The 20,167-nt window shown below is 34.1% G+C and overlaps 1 protein-coding gene across 1 annotated transcript; it reads right to left on the reverse strand.

The window, feature by feature from the left end:
• Window positions 1-258: 258 nt before the first annotated feature.
• On the reverse strand, window positions 259-18,874 carry fra10ac1 (FRA10A associated CGG repeat 1). The gene is made up of 14 exons (XM_048170287.1): window positions 18,728-18,874; window positions 17,182-17,262; window positions 16,040-16,132; window positions 15,903-15,948; window positions 15,264-15,340; window positions 15,038-15,121; window positions 14,867-14,951; window positions 13,979-14,024; window positions 5,874-5,987; window positions 5,087-5,129; window positions 4,862-4,998; window positions 4,526-4,570; window positions 914-998; window positions 259-782 (listed from the first exon to the last, which is right to left on the reverse strand). The coding sequence occupies exons 2-14, from the start codon at window positions 17,256-17,258 to the stop codon at window positions 740-742; spliced, it is 975 nt and encodes a 324-aa protein (XP_048026244.1). The 5' UTR covers window positions 17,259-17,262; window positions 18,728-18,874; the 3' UTR covers window positions 259-739.
• Window positions 18,875-20,167: the final 1,293 nt, after the last annotated feature.

A 20,167-nucleotide genomic window follows, 5' to 3' on the forward strand; every position in this document is an offset into this window, starting at 1 on the left:
TTTGTGGAAATACAGAAACATGGGCATCTCTCTACATGTAGGAGTAATAGACACAGACCAGATTGAACAAAAGGTTTTCTGACCCCACCTGACTGATTCTTCACATTGATTGGCTGGCCGCCACAGTCGGGAAATCTGAAGCCCTGGACAGTGTGATCATGTGAGTTTGATGTGAGAGGTATCAAATAGAAAGTCAGTCTATTTCAGAAATCCAATAGTTGGTGCGCAGGCAAAAGTGACAGTGAAAACAGCACATCAGTCATTCTGTCAACATTAAATGGGTCAGATGATACAAACACTTGATAGTGTCTGATTGTAAACTCAATAAATAGTTAAGTTGCTATGGATTCCTACAATGTTTTTATTGACACTGCTGCAAAACTAAAATCTTTTACTGTACTTAGTGGAAACCCAAATATCTCTCAATGATAAATATCTGAGAGGTAAACATTATAGGCCTCATGTAAAAGTTTTGTTACATAAATTGTTGCATTGTGTGCATATATATTAATTCTAGTCATGTTTTATGAATAAGGCCTGATGTGTTTTGCAAATACATGTATAAGATTCTTCATATGAAATTATTTCTACTTGAATGAAGACCAGTAAAAATTATATATAAAAAACAATTATTATAACAATCACCAAACCATACTTCTCCAAAAAAAAAAAAAAAAAAAAGTGTATATAAAAAGAAATCCGTAGGAATGGGATTCTTTTGGATCCTCCTTTCCTAGACTCAGAGAAACATGTCTTCAAAATACTCATCGAATTCTTCCTCCCTGAAAGAGAATCAGACACATCAGGTTTGTCAGTGCACTATTCCAGAAAGATTTACAGACACATTCACCATATTTGTGTTTGTATATACTCCACATTGTAGTAAAATACATCATAATGATGATATACTCACCGTGATTTCTCCTCCACGGTGGGAGCTGGACCTCTCCAGTGGTCTGATTCTGAAGGACCCTCTTCTTCATCCTCACTCTCTGCATCTGGAACATACACCACATTAGACACATATCAGGATTTTTGGCTGATGAAAGTATTGTAGTAAAAGAACTACTGAGTATGGGGAGAGTTACATGCCTAAGTATAATATTTAAAGTAATAGTTCATCCAAAAAATGAAACCTGTCAGATTCTCTTTCTGATGGGGTGCCAGCCTAGAGCACCAGCTAATTTTCACAATATAGACAATTTCATGCTTGTTCCTAATCGTTGATTTCACCTTGACTGTACCTTTTCACATATAAAACTACATTGGAGGAAGTAATGCATATGCAACTACTACATTTGCCACACAGTGGTGGCCAAAACACAACTACAAATGTTCAATGTGCCTATAATTTACTCACCCTCAAGCCTCCTAGGTGACTTTCTTCTTTTAGCCAAACACAGTCAGAGTTATATTTAAAAATATTGTGGCTCTTCCTAGCTTTACAATGGGAGTGAACAGTAACCAAAATTTTGAAGCCCAAGAAACCGCATCCATCCATCATAAAAGTAATCCATACAGCTCCAGTAGGGTTGATAAAGGCCTTCTGAAGAGAAGCGATGCGTTTTTGTAAGAAACATATCCATATTTATAACTTTATAAACTAGAATCAATGGCTTCTGTACGGCGGAAGAGTGAACTTTGACCTGATGCATGACGTATTGATGGACGCATATTAACCCCCTGGAGCCATATGGATTACTTTTATGATGGATGGATGTGCTTTTTTGGGCTTCAAAATCTTGGTTACTATTCACTCTCATTATAAAGCTTGGAAGAGCCAGAATATTTTTTAATATAACTCTGATTGACTGAAAGATACGGAAGAGGATTAGGGCCAAGCAATAATAAAAAAATTAAACCATCTCGAGATTAAAGTTGTTAAATTTTGAGAAAAAAACTCATAAAATTTCGAGAAAAAAATCGAAATAAAATGTTGAGAATAAACTCGTTAAATTATGAGAAAAAACTCGTTAAATTTTGAGAAAAAAAGTCAGATTATGAGAACAAATTCGTTAAATTATGAGAAAAAAGTTGTTAAATTACGAGAACAAATTCGTAATTTAACAAATTTGTTCTCGTAATTTAATGACTTTTTTTTCTCGTAATTTAATGAGTTTATTCTCAACATTTTATCTCAACTTTTTTCTCGAAATTTAACAAATTTTTTTCTCGTAATTTAACGAGTTTATTCTCAACATTTTATCTCGACTTTTTTCTCGAAATTTAACAAGTTTTTTCTCGTAATTTAACGAGTTTATTCTCAACATTTTACATTTTATTTCGACTTTTTTCCAAATTCGAAATTTAACGAGTTTTTTCTCGTAATTTAACGAGTTTATTCTCAACATTTTATTTCGACTTTTTTCTCGAAATTTAATGAGTTTTTTTCTCGTAATTTAACGAGTTTATTCTCAACATTTTATCTCGACTTTTTTCTCCTTTTTCTCGAAATTTAACTTTTTTCTCAAAATTTAACGAGTTTTTTCTCGTAATTTAACGAGTTTATTCTCAACATTTTATTTCGACTTTTTTCTCGAAATTTAACAATTTTTTTCTCGTAATTTAATGAGTTTATTCTCAACATTCTCTCGCAACGAGTTTATTCTCAACATTTTATCTCGACTTTTTTCTCGAAATTTAACGAGTTTTTTTCTCGTAATTTAACGAGTTTATTCTCAACATTTTATCTCGACCTTTTTCCGAAATTTAACTTTTTCTCGAAATTTAACTTTTTTTCTCAAAATTTAACGAGTTTTTTCTCGTAATTTAACGAGTTTATTCTCAACATTTTATTTCGACTTTTTCTCGAAATTTAATTTTTTTCTCGTAATTTAATGAGTTTTTTCTCGTAATTTAACGAGTTTATTCTCAACATTTTATTTCGACTTTTTTCTCGAAATTTAACAATTTTTTTCTCGTAATTTAATGAGAAATTTAACCTTTTTCTCGAAATTTAAAGTTTTTTCTCGTAATTTAACGAGTTTATTCTCAACATTTTATCTCGACTTTTTTCTCGAAATTTAACGAGTTTTTTCTCGTAATGTAATGAGTTTATTCTCAACATTTTTTACCTTTTTCTCGAAATTTAACGACTTTTTTCTCGTAATGTAATGAGTTTATTCTCAACTTTTTTCTCGAAATTTAACGATTTTTTTCTCGTAATTTAACGAGTTTATTCTCAACATTTTATCTCGACTTTTTTCTCGAACAAAAATTTAACGAGTTTTTTCTCGTAATTTAACGAGTTTATTCTCAACATTTTATTTCGAAATTTAACTTTTTTCTCGTAATTTAAAATTTAACAATTTTTTTCTCGTAATTTAATGAGTTTATTCTCAACATTTTATCTCGACCTTTTTCTCAAAATTTAACAAGTTTTTTCTTGTAATTTAACGAGTTTATTCTCAACATTTTATTTCGACTTTTTTCTCGAAATTTAACGAGTTTTTTCTCGTAATTTAACGAGTTTATTCTCAACATTTTATTTCGACTTTTTTCTCGAAATTTAATGAGTTTTTTCTCGTAATTTAATGAGTTTATTCTCAACATTTTATCTCGACTTTTTTCTCGAAATTTAACAAGTTTTTTTCTCGTAATTTAACGAGTTTATTCTCAACATTTTATCTCGACTTTTTTCTCGAAATTTAACGAGTTTTTTTCTCGTAATTTAACGAGTTTATTCTCAACATTTTATCTCGACTTTTTTCTCGAAATTTAATGAGTTTTTTTCTCATAATTTAACGAGTTTATTCTGAACATTTTATCTCAACCTTTTTCTCGAAATTTAACAAGTTTTTTTCTCATAATTTAACGAGTTTATTCTCAACAATTTTATCTCGACTTTTTTCTCGAAATTTTACGAATTTTTTTCTCGTAATTTAACGAGTTTATTCTCAACATTTTATCTCGACTTTTTTCTCGAAATTTAATGAGTTTTTTTCTCATAATTTAACGAGTTTATTCTGAACATTTTATCTCAACCTTTTTCTCGAAATTTAACAAGTTTTTTCTCATAATTTAACGAGTTTATTCTCAACATTTTATCTCGACTTTTTTCTCGAAATTTAACGAATTTTTTTCTCGTAATTTAACGAGTTTATTCTCAACATTTTATCTCGACTTTTTTCTCGAAATTTAACAAGTTTTTTCTCGTAATTTAACGAGTTTATTCTCAACATTTTATCTCGACTTTTTTCTCGAAATTTAACAACTTTAATCTCAAGATGGTTTTATTTTTTTATTATTGCTTGGCCCTAATCCTCTTCCGTAGAAAGAAGATTGGCTTGAGGGTGAGTAAATTATGAGATAATTTTCATTTTTTGGTGAACTATCCCTTTAAGGTCAGGGATTTAAATGATCCCATCCAACATCTTCTGTAATGGGATTTATGTGAATACTGCAGTTGTTTTAGAGGTCTGAACATGTTTATTAGGGTATAGAGAGTACATTCTCTGCCTGAGGGTACTAGATGAGGGCCATTCGTCATTATTGAGGGAAAGAGGGGAAAAAGGTGTGTGCATACCTTTATCTGACCCCTGAGACTCCTCTGAACTTGAAGATGAGTATTCTGTACAAAAAAAATGTTTTTGTCAATATAAAACCTAGAATTTAAACCAAGTGTTAATTTGGGGGCAACAAAAATTAGTTGGCGAATGTGCTTAATCTACCTTAGGAAAGGCACTCTTTTGTGTCAAAATACTTTAAATCATTATCCATGACATGTTCTCTTTTAAAGACTTTAACTAGACTGCAAAACACCGCCACAAAAGTTAAGCATAGACATGCAGAGGAATGCTGTTCAAACAAGCCACATCTTGGAAATGTTTGGAGGCTTGATATGCAATGAAAATGTGCTTGCCTTTGCGCCTCTTTTTGTGTTTGCGTTTGTCTTTGCGCTTGTGCTTTCTGGAGTGGGGCGATTTTGATTTCTTAATGAGTGACTTGTCCACGTTCTCTTTCGATCGCCGTCTCTTCTTCACCGTTACTTCCTTTCTCCTGGAACAGAGTTTAAGTGTCAAGGTTTCCAGCCAGTTTAAAGATCTCTGAACATTCAATTGTGTTTGTAATGTTTGAATGCTCTTACTTGTGATGATAGTTAAGTTTGTAGGAGCACTCTGGACACAGACCTTGAAAATAATGTGATATATCAATATTCATAAGGGTTGAAACAAATTCGGTTGATTTGATCTCAATTAAAAAATGCTTTAGGTCAAATTTAACATTGAATGCAACATTAGCAATGTCTTAATAATGTTGGTTGGGAAAAAAATAGCTGAGTAAACTATTTACAGTGGGGTCTATTTTTTTTTTTTCAGTGGGGTCTATTCAAATTTTCTCAGTTTTTTAATGTTAACTGTCACATCACAGTTTTGAGCATAGATCTAAACTTAAAGGGATAGTTCACCCAAAATCCTGTCATTTACTCACCCTCACGTTGTTACAAACCTGTAAGAATTCTCTTTTTTTGGTGAACTATCCCTTTAAGTCTTCATGTTTTTTTTTTTTTTTTTTTTTTTTAAATCAGAATGCTAAAAGCTTTTTTTCCAGGTTTAAATTAGATTTAGAATCCCAGATCTACAATGTAGTTTCAGACTTTTAGACTCCAATTTAGTTTACTATACTTACTATATAATATTTAAAAAGGCATTTTAATGCACTGTAGACAGTTGAGGTAAAGTAGCATCCTTACTTCATTAACGGTAAGCATGCTATATTAATAACAGTAAAATCTAGAGAGTCTCACAAACAGACATGGGCTTCCCTAAATCCACGCTGATTAGATTAGCTCTACCCCTGTGTCCTGTGAGCGGAGGGGATTACAGCATGCAAGGTTTAGACGGCCACATGGTCGGCGCAGCTCTGGTACTTACGCAGTTTCACCAGGGCGTTCCTCTTCTCCCCATGCTCCACATAGGCAAAATTCACCTCCCAGCTCTTCAGACCCTCCTTATTCTCACAGCGCTTGTTACCGCAAAAGAACTGACCTGTGTATTTCAGGACATCCACATATGAGTTGCATCGAACATACATGACAGATATAATATAAAGAACCTGTAGGTCATGATCAAGCCCAGTAAAGCATACCGTATCATTTTTTATTACAAATTTCTAACATCGTGTCTATACCGGAAGCAACAGTTGCTGCGTTGCATCGTGCCGCAACAGCTTGAGGCTGTCTACACTGGACACGACCAAAGCTGTGTCCAAAATCGCATACTGTCTGAATAGGTACTACATTTCAATTTGAACTTACTTCACAACTGTTAAAAAAGGGTGTTCTTTATAGTATGAATGTCATTTGGGGACTTTTTGCCTGCTGTTTTTCGAATACTATGCATTCAGACATACTACCCTATTGGAGCACTGTAGGGAAAAGGGCTTGATATTTAATTTTTTTGCTCACCAGTCACTATGGCTAGTGGTTTTGCCAGAGTTACTAGGCACAATTTTGAAATCAATACCATGGGAAAAAAATACCATCTATCTATCTATCTATCTATCTATCTATCTATATATATATATATATATATATATATATATATATATATATATATATATATATATATATATATATATTATAATTTGGCAGCAGGTAAATTAGGCTGCTGTCACTTTAAGATGACGCACTGACCCATTATACTGTTACATTAGTTCTTTCTCAACTGTTTTGCATTCACTTAAAACATAACTGACAATGTTTATGTGAATACTTGCCAATACCAGCCTTTTGACATTATTTTGTGTGTATTTGACTGTTTAAATGCAATAAGCATCGAAGAAGAACTCAATTTAGTACTGAGAGGCGAATACCAACAATATTCATCCGGAGCAAATGAAACGAGTGAGTGAGGAGAGGTGGGTTTGTGTGTCAACTCCCTGTCGGAGACATGAGAGAGTGAGAAAGCACAGCTGGTATTGTGTATCTGTGGAAAATGAGTATTGGAAGCATTTTAGATACTTCAGTATCGATATGTGTCAAAAAATCTATATTTTTGACAACACTACATTGCACTTAGTTTATTTCAGAAGCCTTTTTAAAAGACTACAGTTGAAAAATGTATATATTATATATAAAATCCAGCCCGCCAAAGTGGCTAGTAGGAGTGACTGTGTTACACGCCACTGCTGAAATCCACCCGCATTTGCCGTTAAGCATTTTAAAGGTGCAGTAAGCGATTTCTGAGAAACGCTGTTAAAAAGTGGATAGACCCTGAGCAGCAAAACACACTTGTTGCCAATCAGCAATAAGGGGTGCGGCCACTCATTAGGGGGAGGTGCCTGTGTTGCATAACGTGTTTGTGAATTCAGGGGCGGAGCTATAAAGATAGAGGTGTGATCCTTTTGGGGTGGAGGTGTGTTTGTTTTGGTGATTTCAAATATCAACAGAGTTTCTCAGAAATCACCTACTGCACCTTTAATGTTAATGTGTACTGCACCTTTAATCTTTAATGTAATCACTTACTGCACTGACTGCACCTTTAAAGTAGGGTGAACTCAGGTTGATTTGGACACTTTTCCTACATCAGAAATAGATCGGGGCATCGGTTTACTGTGGGGAATCACATCCAGTGTAGACAGCATCACTGATTATAATGGATTCAGTCTGCTTTTGTCACGTCACGTCGCGTCGCTCGTGTCTGGTGTGGACATGGTGTGAGGCCTCTAAATTATAAACATGATCAAAACTTTGCTGAAAACCTGTTGCACACAATCTACTATATGTCTTCTGATGTTTGATTTATAGTTTAAGCTTTTTTAGAAAGAAAACGCCTTTTACTATGATCCTAAAATTTGAAAGTATGTGCACAACAAGCCAAACTGAAAACAGGCTGCATGTGATTTCACTGCCGTTACCAGGGCCGTAGCTGGGGTATCACACTCTAGGGGAGTAAGGGGGTGGGTGATCCCCCCAGGTTTAATTCATTGGCCTCTATATAATCGTCACCACCTTTCACCCCGCTTGCGAGGGCCCTGGCTGTTACTGACAGGAAACGGCCAGTGAGACAGACAGAGCAAAAGCCACTCTCCTCCCATGACCTTGGCCTGGCATTTCACCTCAGCTATCAGCGGGCTGACATTAGCTCCAGTAGGCTTACGAGGGGATCCTCCAGATTGGAGCTGAGGGAAAAGTGCGTCATCAGGGAGTTTTTCTGCCAGGCTTCCAACACATCTGACAGTGTGCCGTCTGGATTGGCTTTGCTCAATTGCCATGAGCCGGACCACACTTCTGTTTGAAAGTGAACTGCTTAAAGTTTACAACACTCTCATTTCTGAGATTGATATTATTAGATCCTCCAGGTATGTTCTGTATGGAAAAGCCTCTCTGGGAATGAGTGTCTTGGAAAATGCTTTTTTAATAGCTTGTTAGGAAAGAAAAACTCTTTTCCTGGAAGTGAAACAGTCCACGTTGAAACAGGAAGCATGTTTTTGCAATTTCCATATCTTTGATAAAATGTGTCCAATTTGCACTGTGAAAAAGTAATACAAACTGGTTTTGTTTTGAAGGATTATGTCATGTTGCAACTTTAAGAAAGGCTTGAGCTATGACGTAGATGGCAGATGATCTCGCGGTAGAGGGAGTGACTGAGGTATCAACCTCACGTTGCACATGCAGATTAACCCCTTAACTGATGTCTCAACCGTATGGTAGACCTTACTTTTGAGTGGGAAAAATTTGTTAAAAAGGTCTAATATGTCTGACTGAAGTTGCTGATTGGCCATCAAATAATAGTGTCAAACAAGAAATCAATAATGTATGGCATCAAATCATAATGTTGCAACTTTTGCCTTCATAACTGCCTTAATACTTTGTAGCATAGATTCAGCAAGGTGCTGGAAACATTACTCAAAGGATTTAGGTCTATATTGACTTGATAGCATCACGCAGTGACTGAGGAGGCCATTTGAGTAATGTAAACTCACTGCCGTGTTCAAGAAACCAGTTTGAGATGATTTGAGCTTTGTGACATGGTGTGTTATCCTGCTGGAAGTAGCCATCAGAAGATGGGTAAACTGTGGTTATAAAGGGATGGACGTGGTCAGCAACAATACTTAGGTAGCTGTGGCATTTAAATGATGCTTAATTAAGGGGCCCAAAGCGTGCCAAGAAAATGTCCGTCACACCATTACACCACCAGCAGCTTGAACCGTTGAACAAAGGATGGATCTTTGCTTTCATGTTGTTTAAGCCAAATTCTGACCCGGTGTGTCTTCTGCTGCTGTAGCGAATCTGCTTCAAGGTTTGATGCATTGTGAGTTCAGAGATGCTCTTCTGCAGACCTCGGTTGTAACGAGTGTTTATTTGAGCTACTGTTGCCTTTCTATCAGCTGGACCAGTCTGGCATCAACAAGGCATTTTCACACCCAGAACTGCCGCTCACTGGATATTTTCTCTTTTTCAGACAATTCTCTGTAGACCCTAGAGACGGTTGTGCGTGAAAATCGCAGTAGATCAGCAGTTTCTGAAATACTCAGACAAGCCCATCTGGCACCAACAACCGTGCCACGTTCAAAGTCACTTAAATCAACCTTTCTTCTCCGTTCCGATGCTCAGTTTGAACTTCAGCAGATCGTCTTGACCATGTCTACATGCATAAATGCATTGAGTTGCTGCCACATGATTGGCTGATTAGATATTTGTGTTAATGAGCAACTGAATAGGTATCCCATAAGGCCAAGGGAGAGAATTCGTAAATGGCGTGGAAGCAACGCAAGTGAATTTGTAGGTCACATGGCAATGCCAACATAGTGGAAAAAGCATGTCTGGATCGCATTCATACTATATAAAACATACTTTTTATTGGTCGCCAAGTAAGTTCTTGAAATGTAGTGCCTACTTTGACAGTATGCGGTTTCGCAACTAGTAGAGAAAACTGACCTAGAAGATAAGATAAGTATTAAGGTAGCAGCTATGTCTTTTTAGAAACACTACAAATCTAAATTAAGCTTGTTTAACTAGTATTAGTTACATAGTGTATGCTATTGGTCAAAATGAGTGCTTGCTTATACAGTAACACATGTATTTCTGTTGTGAAAAATGCTTTGAAATGCTGAATTAACTGAAATTTGCTAGTTTATTGAAACAGTTATGAATTCAAATCACTGAAAATGGCCTTGATATTATATTGACCCTAATATACAGATATATTATTTCTAAACACTCTTTTTGTATAAATTTCATTTTATGTGGACCCTGATAATTATGCAAGGTATCTTAGACTTTCTAACATGTTTATTATTTTTAAAAAAATATCTCCTGAAAGAGTATTGCACATGTAAAGCATAATAAATGCTTATTTATCATAAACAGACATCTCAGCTGTACAGTAGAACTTTATACCTTCTAGATAAAAATGCATTTTTCATTGGCTCCTTTAAAGTTTAAGTTAAAGGGTTAATGTGATGCCCAATTACCCCGTATCTCTGATGACGTACATGCGACGCCGACCTCTGCAACTAAGCTCGCGTGAGCAGCACTGAAGCTGTTAAAGCCAGTGAAGCTGACAAACAGCGTCTTTGGAGAAATGACAAAACGCATCAGGGTTAGCCCTCATTAGGAGTCTCAGGGATGCCCTCATTATACTACATTATACTGTGAAATAATGCCCAGCAGATGGGAACTCCTCATGACGAACTCCTAAAGGGACCTGTTAGAATGTCCCTCAGCAGCAGAGAAAAGTTGTTGGTAGAGCTGTTAATGAAATGTGCATTGACCTATATGATTTTCATATTCTCTAAAGAAAATGTGAGTGGCTTTTATGATGCAAGGATGTTGTTAAGGTGAAATCTTCAATAAACTCTCCTCATTTAGCTGCACGATTTGAGATAAATTCCCAAGTTTAATGTTAAATGTGAGTAATATTAATAGTTACTAATAGTGCAGTGCAGCATTTTTGACTCCAAGGCTCCCTTCTGCTGACAAAGCTGCTTGTTTTTTAGACTTGACAGAAGTCTAGGAATGGTAGTATATTAAAAACAATTAAATCATTATTTTAATAATAATAATAATAATAATAATTAAACTCTGTGATAGTTCATGATTACATGATTTTAAACTTTTTCAGAAATGTCCATCTGATAAAATATATTAGAGCTGGGAATATCTAGAGCATATTATTATTGTATTAATTTCACTTGCACCTGCAGGTCTAAAAAAATACACTTTTAAAATGTGTCCAAGTTTTCCAATACTGTAGAAACCCTGATTCTTAACTTAAAGTTGTTGAGTTAATTAAGTAGAATAAGAAATATTTTAAGAAATAAACATTTTAGCTGTTTTACTAGGGCTGACCGATATATCGCATGCGATTGTCACGCGCATTTCGTTAGTGAAGTCGGTTCCCTGATTACCGCTAAATTGCCATCACCTGCTTTCAAATGAAGCGGCATTTAATAGACAGAGCCGTAGTTCACTGACAAGCCACTCAATATCGCGTTCATTATCGAAGGCGATTCATCTGCGATAATGAACACGATATTGCGTAGCTTGTTAGTGAACTACGGCTCTGTCTATTAAATGCCGCTCCATTTGAAAGCAGGTGATGGCAATTTAGCGGTAATCAGGGAACCGACTTTACTGACGAAATGCGCGTGACAATCGCATGCGATATATCGCCCAGCCCTATGTTTTACCTTATTTTAAAACATATTTTGTCTTATTGTAAATCATTTTAAGCCATCTTGTGGCTTAGGTCCCCTAGTGGGTCCCAGACCCCTGGTTATTATTATTATTTTTTACTCACAATTAGCAATTTCTCAGCAATTTCCACCTGATATAATATTTTAGAGATTGACATTAATTTCAAAGCCACTCGCTCTAAAAAAAAAAAAATGTGTTGGTTCAAAAAAAGTAATAATAATAAAAAAAATATAATAAATATATTCAAAAATATATAACACAACCATTTCCATCATTAAATTATGTTCAACCAACAAAATATACTGAGATAGTGGAACTTAATCATTTGTATCAAACACAAATTTTTAAGTCGATAACTCAAAAAAATTAAGTTGCTCCAATTGATTTGTTGCCCTGGAACCAATTAATCTTATTTATTTCAGTTCAAATCCTTGTAACTTAGTCATGTATCTACTCTTCAGCACAATGAAAACTTCAGCATTACAGAAACTCTTTTAAATGTCAAACATAACAGCATTAAACATTAACAGGTCTTCCCCTTCACTAAAATAAAAAATAAAATAACACTTAATTTCAACATTCTCCTTATCCAGTACAAAGCATGCTGGGAACTAGAAATCCACTGTCTTAATTTCCAAAGTTATCAAGACAATTTCATTAATACAATTTCATTAGTACAACATTTTTTAAATTCAATTAAAGCAGAAATTTAAGTTTTATTTACACACAATATTATGTTAATGTAATGATTAGTATGTTTGCAACTTAAAAGGTTTAATTAAATAAATACATTTGTTTGTTTTTTTTACTTGCAGCCATGAATTTATTTAAGTTGTGGTAACAGGTGCCCTGAATTACTTTTTAAGAGTGCTTGCAGGCCTAAACATGACACTTTGGGGACTCTCTCTGGGAACTCAGATTCTTAAATAAAAGTTGATTAGGTAACAAATTCAAATAAGAAATATTTCAGCTGTTTTACCATATTTTAAAACAAAATTTGTCTTATTTATAAATAATTGTAAGCCATCTTGCAGCCCTCTTGAAATTGTGCTAAGGCCCCCTACTGGGTCCTGGACCCCTGCTTGAGAACTACTGTATATACATAAATAATAGTAAAATAGCATTTGTCCAGACTAGGTGTTTTGATTCCCTTGACACTAGTGTGTGCGTTGCGGTGGTTAAGCTGTGGCTCAGGGTGTGAGTGATGCCTGATGGCAGATGGTCCATGACTCAGTCAGAGAAAAAGCACTTTGCTAGTCTCTCACACACAAGCGTAACAGCGTGCGACCAGATCAGTCGTTTAAGAGCCTCTTCATGGATCTGCCTATTTGTTTGTGTAATTTTGATGATTGTTACACGTACTTCACCCTTGTTTACCTACTTAGATAACATAACCGTGAACCACGACCCAGAGAAAACAAAATCATTGATTTGTGTTATGACACAGACAAACCCTCACTACCTTACAATTAGGTCACTGTCAATAATAATCAGAAATTAAATTACTCTGGAAAGACATTTGAACATTCAACTGAAAATAAATAATTAAAACAAGTTAAATCATGCAACATATTCAATGTATACTTTGGAGAAAATTTGCTCAAATAAAATAATAAAAATGTAACCATATCTATTTTAAATTGAAAAATAAGTGTATTTAGCTGTGATTTGAACACAGGATTCTTTGTTAGCCTTCACCATATAATCAGTTTACTTAAATGTTGAATATTTTATTATGTAAAAATGAACTGTGCTGTTTTTTTTTTTTTCAATCCAGAAACATTTAATTATCAGTGTGGTGACAAATCAGGTCCTCCCTCGAAATCGGGTCCTAGCGATCTCATTGGCTCAAATTTTAATAGATTGTCTCTTTAGTGCCTGATTACAATTCCTACGCAATCATGTTATGATAAATGCTGTTTGAACTAGTTTATACACACACTTGCACTTAGCCTACATGTATTCACAATCATTTTTAATGTAATTACGGGTTAAATTACATGCTAAATGTACAAATATTTCAGTTAAAAAAAGAATGTAACGTATGTACTTAGTATAATCATTTACTAATAGTTGACAGAGACCCGATTTCAAGGGAGGACCCGATTTGTCATGTCACCTGTAAAGCTGTTTTTTCAGTCCCAGTCCATCCCTGGTTTGTTTTGACAGGATGAAGATGTTCTTTTACACAAGATAAAACCGCATCACCACCTAGTGGCTGTTTTGATACCGCTCTGAATTTCAGACATGTTTTGATCATTATACAACCAGAATACTTCAAGTATGTGAACATTAAAAGTTTAATATAGAAGTATAGAAGCAGAAAAAATGTTTTACCTTTTCCAGAAACTACTTCATTTTCAATGCGCCACCGAAATCCAAACTAGTAACAGAAAAGTTGCATGCAGAAATTAAACATACTAAAAAATAACATGCCCAGAAAAGTATTTAAAACTAAAAACACTGAGCCCTGTAGTATCATATTTGATATGTGAATTTCTAATGCCTCTAAAATTATCCACATAATCAAAACTTTGCTGAAAAATCTGATGTACACAATCTGCTACATGACTTTTGTCGTCTGATTTATACTTTTTTAGCAAGTAAAAGGCTTTTTAGTATAATTGTAATAATGTCCACCTTCAGCTCTTGGTTCATGTGTCTGTTTACTCTGAAATCTTTACAGATTTTTATAAAGTAAATGTGAGAATAACTTTTATATTGTTAGTAATATTTCAAGATGAACATTGACTGGGCTGAAGCAACTTAGGTTTATTTGATTATCCATATATCATGTTAAAATCTGAGTATCCAATATAGGCTTTTGAGGAATTAGTTCATCTCTCAATCATTATAGTATTGTATTATATGTTTTGCCTCCACAATTAATTAGATTTGATCATTAAACTACTTAATAAGACATAATTTGGAGACAACTTTATATGCATTTTATGTAAGTAGTCTGCTATACAGTTAAAAAAAATAAACTGATTCACATTACAAGCTATCAGAATTTCATATTTTTCAATTTTTGGCTATATAAATAACAACTGCACCAAATTGCTTATTTTTGCTCAGGTGTTTTTCCTCCTCAAGCATGAGCTTCATATTCTCACTATATCATACTAGATGAGCCTGATGTATCAAATATGATACAAAACATAAAACACATTGCATTAAACGTCACACATTAGGCTTCACAGGGTTAAAAAAGAAAAGGCAAACCTTATTTTCTTTGTATCTGCTAAGGTCAGCGATACAGTACTCCTTGAAGAGCTTATCGTGGTACTTCTTTGCGAGCTCTTGCTCCCTAAACAGTTCAGAAACTTTATCTTAGGGTGGACAGTGCGGAGGTCAAGATTAAAAATGAAATTAAAAGAGATAAGCAGACATTACCATGTCATATCCTCCTCATCCTCCTCTCTCCACAGGAAACGGTGGTTCTCTTTCACCACATCTAGATCGGTCTTATCTTTAGACCTGCGTATGGAAACACACGCAGAAAGAGTGTCATTTCTGCACCACTTAACTGTACTCATCATATATTTCATATCACTATAATGCAGATTATCCTTCAAATTGTCATTAGATTTAATGAGAGTGATTCAGATAAATTGCTCACGTGGATCGTCTGAGGTGTTCAACGCTCCCTCCGTAATACAGAATGTAGTCGCTGATAAACTTCTTGTGACGTTCAAACTCACAAAATGCTGTTAAGGATTTTTTGCCACTCAGAAGAAAAAATTATTTACAGTTTAGTATGGTCAAACGTTCCGAAAAATACACTTTCAGCACTCTTAAGGCTCGTTCACACACCAACAACGATAACTATAACAATAAAGATACAGTTCTAGATACAGTCCTCACCACAACTATAATGATAACAGCAACTATTTAGATCTATTTTTGAATGATACAAACACTGACAGCCAATCAGAATTCATCCTGCTTTAAAGAACTTGAGCATTTAGAGCGGCAGACGACAAAACTGCAGTCTGTGTTTATAATAAACAGAACGATATCGCCCGCTGGTGTGTGGACGCTGATATAGTTATCGTTATAGTTACTGGTCTTGGTGTGAACGGGCCTTTATACGATGCATTTTAATCAAAACTTTATTAGTTAGTCTCATTCTGTCTCTCAGTCTAACGAGTTGAAATCATAGAATGCAAAATGAGCCACAAAGAAATACAGAGCTTTTCAAAACCTACAAATCTGCCACTGTCACACAATTTTGTGAAAAATGCCATTGACAGGATACAGCGTTCATTGATATCAGGTGTTGCCGTCGGTTTCTGGCTTCCTCTCTGTCAGGAAAAAAACAAAAACAAAATTTTATTTCAGTATAAACATACTGGGCTTTATGGGCTTTGCTATTTTGATGGACGTGAGCAGTACCTGTCCCATTCATGGGCAGCAACATTTTTATGGGCCACCTTGGTGTGTCGACCTTTCTGGAATGGCTTCTGTAACAGCTCATCTTCACCTGCCCTACAACCAACAACACACAAGAGGACCAGCTCTTATTTATGCTAATTAATTACATTCTTTCTAATTATATTCTAATTATATTGCTGTTGATTATGTGTATAAATTCACCAAGGCTGAATTTATTTGATCAAAATACAGTAAAAACAGTAATATTGTGAAATATTATTACATTTTAAAATAACTGTATTCTACTTGAATATATTATAAAATGTGATTTATTCCTGTGATGCAAAGCTGAATTTTCAGCATCATTCAGTGTCACATGATCCTTCAGAAATCATTCTTATGTGCTGATTTGATACTCAGTTATTATCAACAGTTGTGATGCTTAATTTTTTTGGAACCTGTGATACTTTTTTCAGGATTCATTGATGAATAAAAAGTTAAAAAGAACAGCATTTATTTTTTTCTAATAATATAATTCTTTACTATCACTTTTTATCAATTTAACACATCCGTGCTGAATAAAAGTATTAATTTCTTTAAAAAAATAAAATTACTAACCCCTAAAAGTTTGAACGTTAGTGTATAGTGTTAAAAAAAAAATATATATTTTAAATAAATGCTGCTCTTTTTTAACTTTTTATTCATCAAAGAATCCTGAAAAAGTATCACAGGTTATAAAAAAATATTAAGCAACACAACTGTTTCCAATATTGATAATAAATCAGCATATTATGATCATGTGACACTGAAGACTGGAGTAATGATGCTGAAAATTCAGCTTTGCATCACAGAAATAAATTACATTTTAAAGTATATTAAAGTATTTCAATTTATAATAATATTTCACAATATTACTGTTTTTTCTCATATAAATGCAGGCTTGATGAGCATAAGAGACTTCTTTCAAAAACACTAAAAATAGTAATGTGTCCAATCAATCACAGATGAACTAAAATATATGGTAGCATCATATTTAATGTAGCATGATACTACATGCACTGCATGTTCAAAAACATGGTATTACCATAATGCTATGCCCAAAAATATGATACCCAGGCCAAAACCATACATTTTTTTGTTAGTGATATAAAACAAAATCTCACCTTTTCTCATCATATTTGGCACTGCCCTCCACCACCATCATCATCACTGAAATCAGAGTCATACCCTCCACCTCCATGGACCTAAAACATTTATCATAGTACAAAAAAGGGACACAGATTACACACAATGCATAGAATCACCAACAACGATGTATATTTTGTTACTATATATTTTGGTATTAAAGCACATTTAAACATATCTGTTAATATGTGAAATGCCAACATGGTGATTTATGGCAGATGATTTACTAAGTACAGGAGGAAAAGAAAGATGAGCCAGCCGACCGCAGCAGAGGTGAAAAGTACTTTTGTTTGATACACTGAGTCAGCTGCCATGATGCCACTTCAGCACAGCACAGGAAATACAACACCCAGAGTCAACAACATGTGAAGGTCAGTTCTGACACTGGCTTTATTATGAGTCATAATTCACACTTGCTATTGTCAGAAATCGGTAAAGATTCAGTGACAGGAAATCTAGAACAATTGGTCTTTCATTACGAAAAATGTTAAAAATGAAAGCACTGAAAGAGTTGCAGTGATCAGGACAGGCACTTTACTGTTCCTAAATGACTGTGAAAAATCCATAGAATGCAACAGAGAAACATCCTTATGGGCTTTCCAACATTACATAAAACTATGTTGAATATGATGAATTATATAATACTTACAACAATAATAGTGAAAATGCTTATGAGCAGCATATCACATAAATATGCAGTGACATTTAACAAAATTTTATTAATATAGCATATTTTATGTAATATCGAACGTTTTATTTAAATTATAACAACACTTTCAGTCCGTTCAGTTCTGAAGTCTTACGAAACATTTAATTGTTCATCTCTCCGTCATCACTGTATTGCATTGTATTATATGTTTCCCCCCACAGTTAGAACTACAGAGCTTTGATCTGTAAATATTATTTTCATAAAACATATTATTGGGAGATATAGAGTTTATGCTAATTACTGATATGCATTTTATCTAAGTACTGTGTTATACTGTTATGAAAACCAATTGATTAATAATAATCATTGATTTCAATTATATGCTATGAGAATTTCATTTTACTTTTTGGCCAGGTAAATAACAATATCTGCACCAAATTGCATATTTTTGTCCTTTAGGTAAAGCTGAGGTGTTTTTCCTCGAGTATGAGCTCCATATTCTCACTATATCAGACTATATGAGCCATACAAGCTCAAATATTAAGCAACACATAAAACAAACAGATAGATAGATAGATAGATAGATAGATAGATAGATATTGTATAAAAGGTTCATTATCTGGCTATTATTTCATGTGCTCATGTGTAACAAGCTATATGTAAGTTACACTTATTATTGGTTGTCATTTTACAGCACGAGTAGATCTGTTCTACAATTAACACAGAGAAAAATAATGTGCCATGGATCATCAATGTGCGATTTGAGACAGATATAAACTTTACTTTGACGAAACGCAAGCCGCCGCAACACAACAATGCACACAAATTAAATCAAATCTTCATATTGCTGTGCATAACTTGTGCTTTATAACTACCTTAACAAGGTCTAGAGCTGTTTTGTCCATGTCGCTCATCTGTGTTTACATGTCGCTGAATCTCATACGGGCGCGAAATGATGACGTATAAACCACGTGGTAAAAACAAAGGTAGACCCGTCCCTCCCGTGTGCACAATGCCTGGTCAAGTCGTGCTGAATTTGATAGGAAATATTAATGCTAATCCTTTTGTCTCAGTTTGTGTGAATATCTCATTACAGTGCAGTTATTATAATATTTTTTAGGAATAAAATAAGAGATCTAAATGTGAATGTGTTATATAATAGTCTATAAATGTGACAGGACTTGTGTTTTGGTTGCTGATGTCCTTTGTTTCGAACAGGCTTTATTATTCGCTTCATAATTTACAGTTGTTTTCATCAGAAATTGGTAAAGATTCAGTGACGGGAAATTAGAGGGGTAATGGGGCAAAGTGCCATTTTCTCACATGTAGAACAACTGGTCTTTTATTCCAAAAAATGCTAAAAATGAAAGCACTGGAAGAGTTGGAGTGATCAGGACAGGCACTTTACTGTTCTCAAATGGCTATGTGAAAAATCCATAGAATGCAACAAAGAAACATTGATCTATTTTATGTAGATCAATAGTTCTATTTTATTTTATATTATAAAGATAGATCAATAGATGATTCTTTGTTACATTATATGGATTTGTATATATACACACACACACACACACACACACATGTTTGTTTTTGTTAATTGTGGGGACATTCCATAGGCGTAATGGTTTTTATTCTGTACAAACCGTATTTTCTATCACCCTACACCTAAACCCACCCATCACAGGAAATTGCACATTTTTACTTTCTCAAAAAAACTCATTCTGTATGATTTATAAGCCTTTTGAAAAATGGTCGGTAATGTCCTCATAAGTCACCCTCTCCTTGTAATACCTATGTCATACCCATGTCATTATACAAATGTGTGTCCTGATATGTCACAAAAACACACACACACACAAACCAACACTTTTAATATAGCCTTAGACTAAATAGATATTATGTAACCTTATTGTAAATTTATATATATCGCAAAACCAGTCATAAGTCACACGGGTATATTTGTAGCAATAGCCAACTGTATGGGTCAAAATGATTGATTTTTAAGTATTAAGTAATATAAGTAAAGATCATGTTCCATGAAGATATTTTGTACATTTCCTACTGTAAATATATATAAAAAAGGACTTAATTTGTGTCACATGATCCTTCAGAAATCATAATATATTCAAATTGTAATAATATTTCACAATATTAGTGTTTTTACTGTATTTTGGATCAAACAAGCATAAGAGTCTTCTTATATATATATATATGTGTGTGTGTGTGTGTGTGTGTGTGTGTGTGTGTGGCAATATATATTTGTAGCAATAACCAACAATACATTGTATGGGTCAAAATAATCGATTTTTCTTTTA

The sequence above is a fragment of the Megalobrama amblycephala genome, linkage group LG20, assembly GCF_018812025.1.
Source record: "Megalobrama amblycephala isolate DHTTF-2021 linkage group LG20, ASM1881202v1, whole genome shotgun sequence".
Taxonomy (NCBI): domain Eukaryota; kingdom Metazoa; phylum Chordata; class Actinopteri; order Cypriniformes; family Xenocyprididae; genus Megalobrama; species Megalobrama amblycephala.

What these genes read in the sequence shown, in the direction of transcription:
- fra10ac1 (XM_048170287.1), bottom strand. Translation starts at nt 17,258, where the DNA reads ATGGAGGTGGAGGGTATGACTCTGATTTCAGTGATGATGATGGTGGTG. An exon ending in TGAAGTAGTTTCTGGAAAAG is followed by an intron (nt 5,988 to 13,978) that starts GTAAAACATTTT and finishes TGAAATACACAG; the next exon opens with GTCAGTTCTTTTGCGGTAAC. An exon ending in GAACGCCCTGGTGAAACTGC is followed by an intron (nt 5,130 to 5,873) that starts GTAAGTACCAGA and finishes ATTATTTTCAAG; the next exon opens with GTCTGTGTCCAGAGTGCTCC.